Source organism: Phalangium opilio, unplaced genomic scaffold (genome assembly GCF_054372755.1).
Source record: "Phalangium opilio isolate 3A_F unplaced genomic scaffold, DU_Popi_V2 ptg000113l_1, whole genome shotgun sequence".
NCBI classification, from domain to species: domain Eukaryota; kingdom Metazoa; phylum Arthropoda; class Arachnida; order Opiliones; family Phalangiidae; genus Phalangium; species Phalangium opilio.
Genome location: NW_028324209.1, coordinates 1,104,499 through 1,115,008, shown reverse-complemented (window position 1 = coordinate 1,115,008; position 10,510 = coordinate 1,104,499). Strand labels below are relative to the sequence as shown.

At 36.6% G+C, this 10,510-nt stretch overlaps 2 protein-coding genes and 1 long non-coding RNA gene across 4 annotated transcripts; 2 read left to right on the top strand and 1 right to left on the bottom strand.

Annotated features, from left to right (window-relative positions):
• Positions 1-83: 83 nt before the first annotated feature.
• On the top strand, positions 84-1,461 carry LOC149623188 (uncharacterized). The gene is made up of 2 exons (XR_016374901.1): positions 84-251; positions 340-1,461. It is a non-coding gene; the product is annotated as an uncharacterized LOC149623188 (long non-coding RNA).
• On the bottom strand, positions 1,176-3,045 carry SmD1 (small ribonucleoprotein particle protein SmD1). Its single transcript, XM_089853206.1, has 4 exons — positions 2,903-3,045; positions 2,391-2,467; positions 2,124-2,315; positions 1,176-1,542 (listed from the first exon to the last, which is right to left on the bottom strand). The coding sequence occupies exons 1-4, from the start codon at positions 2,914-2,916 to the stop codon at positions 1,442-1,444; spliced, it is 384 nt and encodes a 127-aa protein (XP_089709332.1). The 5' UTR covers positions 2,917-3,045; the 3' UTR covers positions 1,176-1,441.
• Positions 3,046-3,378: 333 nt separating this feature from the next.
• Positions 3,379-6,373, top strand: LOC149623186 (mpv17-like protein 2). 2 transcript variants are annotated; one of them, XM_089853201.1, is made up of 3 exons: positions 3,379-3,519; positions 4,843-5,237; positions 6,036-6,373. In XM_089853201.1, the coding sequence occupies exons 2-3, from the start codon at positions 4,862-4,864 to the stop codon at positions 6,293-6,295; spliced, it is 636 nt and encodes a 211-aa protein (XP_089709327.1). In that variant the 5' UTR covers positions 3,379-3,519; positions 4,843-4,861; the 3' UTR covers positions 6,296-6,373. The 2 variants fall into 2 exon arrangements, with proteins under 2 accessions (XP_089709327.1, XP_089709326.1); XM_089853200.1 differs by lacking the exon at positions 3,379-3,519 and having other exon boundaries at positions 3,526-5,237.
• The last annotated feature ends 4,137 nt before the right edge of the window (positions 6,374-10,510 follow it).

Genomic DNA, 10,510 nt, shown 5'->3' with positions numbered 1-10,510 from the left:
TCAGACATAGCAGGGATTTTTAGACTGGGATAGGAAATTTCATAAAAACTAATTTCATTCATACGAGTAGCTTTACCCCTTTTCTCCCTGCTTTACCACAGCGATGGGGCACATATATTAGCTTTACGTTGGTCTTAAAACTCAAATCAATGAAAAATGATATTTCTAAGTCGTTTTTTTTTCAAAATGAAGGGGTCTTCTTAAATTTACTTCGCCGCCATGGAGTAATATTTGAGGAGACCTATAACACTGTAATGCATTTTTAATGGGCTTTTCATTTTCACTCTAATAAACTAGTCTATGGTAATTATGGAAAACTTCATTACAACTTTTTATTAGGTATAAGAATGCAGAGACTTCTACCAACACAATATATAGAAATATAAGGCAAAACCAGAAATGGAAACTAATAAATTCTTCCAAAGTCACAACCTTTTGGCATGGATAAAGAATGAGCGTGAGGAAATTGTTTTCACTCTACAGGATAGGCAACTCCCTATCTCAGACCATAGCGCTTTTCTTTACGAACCCTTGATCTCGGGCGACAGCTTATTCTGTATATACTCTGTTACAATATCGGTTGTCAGCACGCGTAAAGCTAAGTCTCTATGTAACGTAGCTTTGTGCTTGCTGTCAAGAGACGAAAAACTTCAGGATCTTCAGGATTTAAAATATCCACGAGTAGTAGGCTGCAGGCAATTTCACACGTATTTGAAACTAAGGCCTAGAGGTCCGTGCACTCGAGCTAAAAAAACTCGCGGATATTTTAAATCCTGAAGATCCTGAAGTTTTTCGTCTCTTGACAGCAAGCACAAAGCTACGTTACATAGAGACCTAGCTTTGCGCTTGCTGACAACCGAAGGGTAACAAGGTATATACAGAATAAGCTGTCGTTCGAGATAGGGAGTTGCCAATCCTGTAGCGTGAAAACAAATTTCCTCACGCGCATTCTTTATCCATGCTTTTGGCTTTGACGGAAAAATTAAATTAAAATGTAAAGTTTCTAGGAAAATTCCAGCGACTATTTGCTGGATTAGTGGTGGGGATGTCAGCCATATGAAATAACAACAAACAAAAGTTACGGGAGTTTTAAAATATTTCTGTTCATATTCCTTATACTATCTGATTTAATTGTAAATTTTAGGGTCAATTTTTGAAATAATGACAACTGAAGATTGTAGGAAAAGGCTTTTATTAAAAATAAATTTTCTTGGGACGAAAAACTTACTTTTTAGTACGAATGTTTATTATTTAAACGGAAAGAAACTAGAGATGCTGTACACGAAATCGAAAATCAAAAATGGTGGTTTATATGAAAAAATACAAAGATGGTATACAAACAAAATTTTGACAGCTATCCAAGTTGGTGACAAAATGCGTCTTTTTGTTTCTGTACACGCATGATGAATTGGTGATGTAAAAATGTCTGTTAATGATTTGGTTAACGTCTTCCTTCCCCTCTCCCTCCTCCACCACCACGCCCACCTCCTCGGCCACGCCCTCTACCTCTACCGCGTCCACGAGCGCGACCTCGACCAACAGCTGAAAATAAAACAATGTTTCAAATAAAATTATTATAAGAACCACGCTTCAATGACCCCCAACACATATCTAGCATTCATTGCTCAATTCATGGTTTGATAGACCAAAAGAAATATGACTTTTCCCTGACATTTTATCCCCATTTTTTAAATCCCTGAGTCAGACCAGGGCGGAAATAAGAAAACTTTCTTATAGGACATGTGTCCAGTGACCCCCTGTTTGACTGCAAAATTTATAGGACATTGTCCACTGGAGTGTGCATCTTCATAGTCAAGCTATCAAAACTTTGGAAAATTTATTGGTCAAAATGTCCAGTGACTCCCTTAGTTTTTAAAAAAAATTATGGGACATTTTAAAATTTTATTGGACAATGTCCCAGTGTCCTGTGCTTATTTCCTGCCCTGTCTGGTTCCATTTGAAGTTAACCACCCCAAGGAAAGCCACATTTAACATGCAATAATGAATTTACCCTTTAAATTAAATATGTTATAATTTCCCTCATATTTTAAGGATCATCCTTAAAATCCTTAATCCTATCTTGGAAGTTAGGTTCACTTTCAAATGGTCAAGCATTTATTTACCAGATTCCTTTTTCTTGGCCTTGGCTTTGGGTGTATCATCGACTAGTAATGTCTCAAGTGGGAGACTGTCGGGTAGAATGTAATATCGAATGTTGTTTCCTCTGATGCTCAACGTTTCCAATTGGACAGGATCCCTGTTCTTCATTGTCATCTTCACAGCTTTTAGATGAGTGTTCATTGCAACATCAACACCTACAAACATGTGATTAAGAAAAACAATTCTAAAATCATATCTAAGACGCCTAATTCAGTGCGCGGGTAATGTACCTGTGATGGTTCCATGAACTTGAGTTCCATTTTTCAGTTCAATTGTCACAGTTTCGTGACTCAATTTCATCAAAAATCTATTTAAAAAATTTACTAAATTTTAATTTAAATATTTAAACTGATCAAAATTATGGTGATCGCGATAACTACGCGAGAAATGTTCCGTCAGACTCATTAAATCAGTAAAATGATCACAGTTAAAAATCAATAAAAGAAATTGACATCATTGGAACACGGCTACATGATATTTTACGCAACTTGTCCTTATTTATAGGTTTTATAAGATAAACCTGAATTTCATGTATAATTAAAGTTATGGAACAAAATACAAAATTTAAATTTCTATTGTTCTTCGTAATCTTAGCCTCTTAGGCCAGTAAAGGTAGGGCAGTTGGGCCTTGGTTAAAACTAAATTTTTAAGGCCTAAAAACTATTATTTACATGGAATATTAAGGCAATATTGTTAAGTATGTTCTATATTTTTAATAGTTAATCGAAAATTGTGTTTTTACCTGACGAGTTTCATGATTATAACGGATTAATTACGATATGAATAGATATTATCTCCCGCATTAACGACTCTTCATCTCTTAGCGTCGTCTGCTAAGTGTTAACCAACAGTCCAACACCGTCGCGGACGAAAAAGTATACAAACCTATAAGGAAATAAATAATATGAACTACATAAGACTGCACTAACATATAAAATTTTCACTGAAAATTTATTTATTTATTTATCATGAAAAAAGCCAGCCGGGGGGGCTTAGATGGGAACAGCTATATACAAATACGAAAGTAATGAGAAACAATAAAAAATAAAATATATATATAGTGTTTACTACATTATTTTAATAAACGAAACATTGTAGCCCGTCTGAAAATAATCCCAACAAGCGTTATAAAAGGCTTATAAATATTTTTATCTACATTTTCCACATAGTCTTTAAAAGCATTATATAACTGCAGTTTTCTTGTTTGAAAGTTAATACACTATACATCCTCCTTGGTTTCAACCTTGAGCTAGTCTGCTACAAGACTTGTTAGTGCACTACTCGTTTATTTAAGCCTTAGTTTCGCAATTGCTCTGTAAAAATTAACGTTAGTTTGACATATTTATTGAGGATAAAAAGGTAATGTAATAAATTTTTATTCGCATTTAACTGAGACTGTAAATAATATTACAACAACTCTTGAATAAAGTTGAACATTGATCAAAAAATTAACTACCGCCGCACAACAACGTGGGTGATTAAATCGCTGAACTGCTGAAGTGTTAAAGACTATACAATTTTTCAGACTTAACTACTGTATGTAATAGGAAACGTCATTTTACTCCAATTTCAAATTAAAGCTATAGTAGACTATTTTCCACCTTATTTATCGCAGAAATTATATCAGCAAGGTTAATTTAATTGATGACAAAAAAGTGATTGATTCTTTGAAATATCGTGCGAGACGTGTGTGTTTCAGTTATTTTATAGAGCTATCTCAGCTGTGACGTCAGTGCCTAGGTAAAACGTCATAGGCTTAGCTTTGGCAGTGGCACGAATGTGTATTGTAGAAGGAGTAGAGACTAGGCCTCTAGGGCCTAGACATAAGCGTACTAGTGCTCCACGCACAATTTTCGCGCATACCGAGCCAATGTAAACAATCTCTGACGTCACGTGTTTTAAAGAAGGCGTCCGTTTTCTTCTTTCCCGGCTTAATTCTTTGAATATTTTCCATATTATAATATAAATGAAAGTAATAGTAAAAATAAAAATTTAAATAAGATTTGCAAACCGTTGAGAAACTCTCGTCACTCGGACTCGATACACAAAAGACCGAGGCTTAACCCTCCTGAATGTTCGTAGTTCGCGGCCATCTTTATTGTTTACATTGGCTCGCCTAGGTTTGGAGGGAGGGTCAAAATTCATACCCCCTTTTTATGGACAAATAAGGTCTAGCTTTTTTAGTAGAGGGGAAGCTACGAGTCTCTACTCCTTCTACCATACAGCTCCGTGGCAGTGGGCGGCCATGTTTGGTACCGCTTTGGTTCTATGGGCAAATAGCATGGGTGACGTCACAATAAGGGTTCTGAGATAGCTCTATACGCCATGGTTGGTTATGACCATTTTCAATTTGAAACTAATCAGGGAGACTGTTTTTCGCGTCTTATTTATCGCATTAGTCATGTAAACATGCTTAATTTGATGGGTGATAATGATGAAAGTCCATATCTTGAAAGTAACATATTCGTTATTCGGGAAGTCTCGAAAGAGTAGACGAATCCCTAGTAAAGGGGTGGGCTATTCTGGGTCTAAAGGATAGACTTTTACCATGTCAGCCTTTAGCAGTGATAAGGTTTGCTTGAATCTGGGGCTACGAATACCACGAGCAAGCGATTCGCTACTCGGCAAATACGAAATATCAGGCGCCGACTTAAAGTACTGTTTATTTTTGTATTTTATAAGCGGTAATTTCAATTTCAAAATGGCGGCGGCAGCATTTTCGCGAAGTTTCCGTCTGGCGTCTGAAAAGGTCACTTTGTACGGGAAACGGCTCTTTGGTCGGTACCTATTAGTGACGAACTGTTCCGTTTCAATGTTGATGGGGGCTAGCGGCGACTTGATTCAACAGCATTACGACATTCTGATGGGACACTTGCCCAATTACGAATCCAGAAGAACCAGTCACATGACCATCGCGGGTCTGACAACGGGGGTCACTTGTCATTACTGGTACATCTTCTTGGACAGATGGCTTCCTGGTAGGACATTCCGAACCATCGGGAAAAAGGTTCTATTGGACCAAATACTGTTCTCGCCATTTTGGATTTCAGTTTATTTCGCCACTTTAGGCCTATTGGGTAAGACTTTGTCTTGAAAGTGAGATTAAGATGCGAGAAAACCATTTGTTAATCGATACAGACATCAAATTCATTAAGAAAACTATTAAAATATTATTATCAAGTTTAAAAAGTTGATCCGTTAATCCTAACGCATGGTTTTATAATAGTGACCTTTAACCCTTGTTCTAGCCAATCACGGCACAACTTCACAAGGCTCCTTCAGAAATCAAAAGTGCGCGTTTTGTAGCGGCCACTAATTGGTTAAAGAATTATGTTTAGGGTTTTCTCATGGATAAAGAATGCGCGTGAAGAAATTGTTTTCACGCTATAGGATCGGCAACTCCTTATCTCGGACGACAGCTTATTCTGTATATACTCTGTTACAACATCGGTTGTCAGCACGCGCAAAGCAAGGTCTCTATGTAACGTAGCCTTGTACGTGCTGTCAAGAGACCAAAAAAACTTCAGGATTTTAATATCCACGAGTTTTTCGTCTCTTGACAGCACGTACAAAGCTAGGTTACATAGAGACCTAGCTTTGCGCGTGCTGACAACCGATGTTGTAACAGAGTATATACAGAATAAGCCGTCGTCTGAGATAGGGAGTTGCCTATCCTGTAGAGTGAAAACAAATTTCCTCACGCGCATTCTTCATCCATGGTTTTCTTTTAAAAAAACGTGAGTTAAGCTTATCTCGTGTCAACTTTTGATTCTTAAAAAATGTATAAAATTGAAGGAAGTGTTCAGAGAAGTTTCTTAATGACCTTGATGTTAATATAAATCGATTCAAAAATGACTGTTACATAATTATTTCAGAGGGTTCTTGTAAAGATCTTATTAAGGAGGAATTGTTTGAAAAGGGCTCTAAGATCTATATCGCAGAATGGATCATTTGGCCTCCGGCCCAATTCTTCAATTTCTACGTTCTACCAACGCGATATCGGGTTTTGTTCGACACCACGATATCGCTGGGTTTCGATATCTATTCGCCTTACATCAAGTATCGCTTCCAACCGAAAAACAAAAGTGAAACCGAGAAAACACATTCCATTTCTGACCAGGGAAAATTGACATGAACTAGGTCCAATTATTGTTGCAATATAATTTATGCAAATTGTTTTATGAAATAAAAGATTTTTGTTATTTAATGTTGATTGATTGATTGATTCTTTGAAGTATCAATTATTTTAAAGGTATACAGCTTCCCGGCATTTTCAATTTAAAACTAGTCAGCACTCAACGAGACTGTTTTTCGCGTCTTAATTATCACATAAGTCACGTAAACACGCTTAATTTAATTATGATAATGATGATTGATTCTTTGAAATATTATTCAAGACGGGCGTGATTAAATTGTTTTGAAGGAAACCGTGTCTGATGAGGTTTGTTTTTTTTTCTATAATGAAGGCCAGGCGTTATGAAAGCAAACTGTGACGTCAACTGTCTATAATGAAACGTCTTTCGCTTCGCAGTCCTTAAAAATGTGCATTTATACATAATTCTTCAAGGGCACTTTTTCAAACCCACAAAATGATGGAAATTAGAAATTAATATAGGCACTTGAAATTAAGTTTTATCAGAAGTATATAATCAGGGTTCATACGAAATTTCCAAACCCAATTTCCCTGATATTTCCAGGTTTTCCAGAATACTTCTTATAAATTTCCAGGTGCATTTTTTACATTCGAGGAGTGTTATAATTTCAAATAGGGTAATCAGACTATACCTAAAACCACATTTTATTTGGGCTCATGCCTTTGTGGTTGCCAGTAGCTTTGGTTACGAAATAAATATTATTTGTTTACCATTCTTTGTTAGGTAGGTAGGACCAAAATACAGAATTCCATACACCAGGGCTGATACTCACTCATACGCTCAATTTTTGTTGAATAAGTGACTAATTAATTTAGAAATAGTAAGCAAAAGTGACTAAATAGGGGCGAATTAAGTCGAATTAAGCTATAAAAAAGGGCCACTTGAAATGAAATGTTTTCAGAAATGACCGATTTAAAAGATATTTTGAAGGTCAGTGTCGTAATTTAACCCAATCTATGGTCTTAGATATTTCCAGTCAAAGGAAAGGTCACCTCATAAAAGGTCTACGGCGAAATTTAATTACAGAATTCAAAGCAACTGATGCCGTTTTAAATCAAAAAAAAACATTCATTTGAACTGGATTAATTTTAAATAATAAGTTAAACATTTGCTGAGCGAGCGAAGCGAGCTCAGAAGAAATATATTTCTCTCCACTGAGACAACTAACATCGATTTTTTTCGTGCACGAAATTAGATTATGGGTCCCACTGAAGTGTATTTGTTTCAATTTATTTAATTTCCCTGATTTTTTGGAAAAAAAAAATAATTTTCCCTGATTTTTCGAAGAAATTTTCATTTTCCCTGATATTTCCCTTATTTTTTTCCTCTACACGAATTTCCCTGATATTTCCAGGTTTTCCCTGTTTTTCATGTTCGTATGAACCCTGATAATCGAGAGAAGTGTACCACCACTACCGACGCTATATAGCGTCGGTAGTGGTACCACAAAGCAAGGTAAGTGTAACGTCATTCTTCCCAACATCGGAACATTTGGAGCAAGGTTACTAAACCGAATCACATACGCGATAAATAGTTCCCTCATCATTAGTCTATTTGCGTTAAACTATTTGGCAAGACGCACTTGTGGATTTTTGTCTCACCCCAAGACAAGGTTAGAGAGTTGATTGCTGGTTTAATAGATATGAGAAAATTGGTTTGGAGCAAGATTACCAAACCGAATCACACACGCGATAAATAGTTCCTTCATCATCACTTTATTAGCGCTTAACTATTTGCCAAGGCGCATGCGCTTGTGGATTTTTGTCCCACGTCAAGACAATCAAGGTTTGTGGGTTGATTGCTAGGGATTTGGTACACTTATAGAATTCACTCTAGCATACTTATGAACAGATACCTATTTTATAAATTTATCGTTTATTACAATAATTATAATAATAATATAGTTACGGAAATATAGGTTGGAAGCTAATGTCTTCTTAATCGTTTATAGCTATGTCGTAAAAAGGAGAACTCGTCCAATAAAAATATTTCTTAATAAGCATATATTTTCATTAATTATTGTAGTAATAGTGTAAAGACCAGTTTTCAATGCTGGATCCAAAATTTGGGAAATTGGTAGCTAAAATTTATTCTAAGCAATCCAATGAAATTTATAATAAATGTCATAACCCATCAATATTCTCCATAAGTTTGGGTCTGCCGTATCGTCATTGCCCAGACGAAACAAAATTGAAGAGACTAATGCGCCATCATAGTTTAAAAGTTTCACCTCCAAACTGGAACAAAGCACAGGCAGAGATTACCTTCCTTAGTCTAGTCAGGTTACCATTAGAAGTATGGATGACAGTAGAATGCGCATGCTCTTATCAAATATTCTTTTTACCTATGCTTATTTAGAATATTATAGGATTATGAAAAGACTCGACTTTGTCTTTCTATTTTTACTACCGTGGTAATGGGGGGGGGCACAATATAGGCTAAATTTGGTACGTCGACGTAACTAAGAGGGAAAGACACGGGGATAAATTTGCTTCGCATCTCGCTTCTCGGCGCCTGCGCTGTAAGCGTTTTGGATCCCGAGAGGGCGCAGAGACGGTAATGGATACTAAGGGTTACCTACCCCTTCTTTAACGTGGAGTCTACTTAACGATACGCCACGGGTCAACCAGAGTTAGTGATAACAAGGTTTAAAAGAACATTAACTATTGAAAAGCGACCTTAACTTCGTAAGACAAGTAATGTTTGGGTAAAAGGTTTTTTTTTTTAAGGTGTACCAAAATATAATGGCACATTAAAATTTAAACGAGAAGGGCGTTTTCTGTCAACGTTATTTAAACACGGTTATTATCATAAGCAGAAAAACGTCTTTAAGTCCCCATCATTAGGTCTTTGGTATAACGTCTCTCGCACCCTTCCTTTACGTCGGCGCCTACCAGAAATCAGGCGCCAAAAAGGCTCTCCCTTTGAAAGTTTACCTATAAGCTTCCGGTGTGAGCTCATCATTATCTGCCCTCTTATGAGTTGAAATGTGGTGAACTGGATATAATTGAAGGAAAGTATAACAAATAAATAAAAAATGCCTTACTAAAGCAGCTCGCTCCAACTCCACCTCACGTTTCATACTAAGAGCACACTAAAGGGAAGGCTTTCACGCCGTTAATGTCTTATATAATATAATACCAAGTTGGGGTGAGACGGATTAAAAGCAGCAGGGGGACAGACTAGTCCTCTATAGCTGATCCCTTTAGACACGCGAACTTAATGGTAGATTATCAATTTACGCTATCATTATTTTCCAAAATTTTATAACAGATCATTAATTGTTTCAAAGAAAATATTACATTCTGAATTTGCATAAGCGTATTTTCCATATTTTTTTATACGAATCAATCATCGTTAACACCGCTTTTTCACCCCATCAGGAAATTTTGGAATTGATCAATCTCCTTCAATACGTTCTTTAATTTTTTCGAGAAAAACGTACTGGACTTGTTTGTTTTAACTTTGTCACCTTAATCGAAAAACAGTAGCGAGGGCGGGGGAAGCAGATCCACCCCCCCCCCACGTTTACAAAAACGACATTTTTAAAAATCGATTATTCATACGTTAAAGGAAGTAGCAAGATTACAGGGTTCATACAACTTTGGAAAACAAATTTCCCTGAGATTTCCAGGTTTTCCCCCATATACTTCCCTGAATTTTCCAGGTTTTTCCCGTATATGGAGTATCCTATGGAGCAAATGTTAACGAAGGAGGGGGGGCGAATAGGAGTATTATATAATCAAAGGACATCCCCGTATCTCTAATATAACCAGAGTTACGAGCCTCCAAAGTATAGTGTAATGTTAATCCTATGGAGGGTATGTTTACGAACATTTTGCTTAATTACTCGGCCCCTGTTTGACAATTTTACTAAAAATTCGAAATTTCCATGAGGTTTTTGTCAACTATTTTTTTCACTGATTTTTCCAGGTTTGTATGAACCCTGAAGAAGGCAGCGGCGGGTATTCGAAAAACGTCGGAGGCACGTGACCAAGGAAAGGCGTGGTTAAAAGAAACTTAGTGGGTTTCATTAAGAATTCGGGGAATATAACCTTCCATGTAACACGGAGTAAAGCTCCGCCTTCCATCTCGCTGTAGTCTCTTTGTATCACGAGAGTGCGCAGAGCCGTAAATGTATCAATCCCCTTGTACGTACCGATACCCTCTTTTTTTACGTCGAAAAGGTCTAATGG

Coding starts and splice junctions, on each gene's coding strand:
- LOC149623186 (XM_089853200.1), top strand. CDS start 4,709: ATGTCAGCCTTTAGCAGTGATAAGGTTTGCTTGAATCTGGGGCTACGA. Junction 5,238..6,035: donor CGCCACTTTAGGCCTATTGG/GTAAGACTTTGT, acceptor TAATTATTTCAG/AGGGTTCTTGTAAAGATCTT.
- SmD1 (XM_089853206.1), bottom strand. Junction 2,316..2,390: donor AGTTCATGGAACCATCACAG/GTACATTACCCG, acceptor ACATGTTTGTAG/GTGTTGATGTTGCAATGAAC. Junction 1,543..2,123: donor GGCCAAGAAAAAGGAATCTG/GTAAATAAATGC, acceptor TTTTATTTTCAG/CTGTTGGTCGAGGTCGCGCT.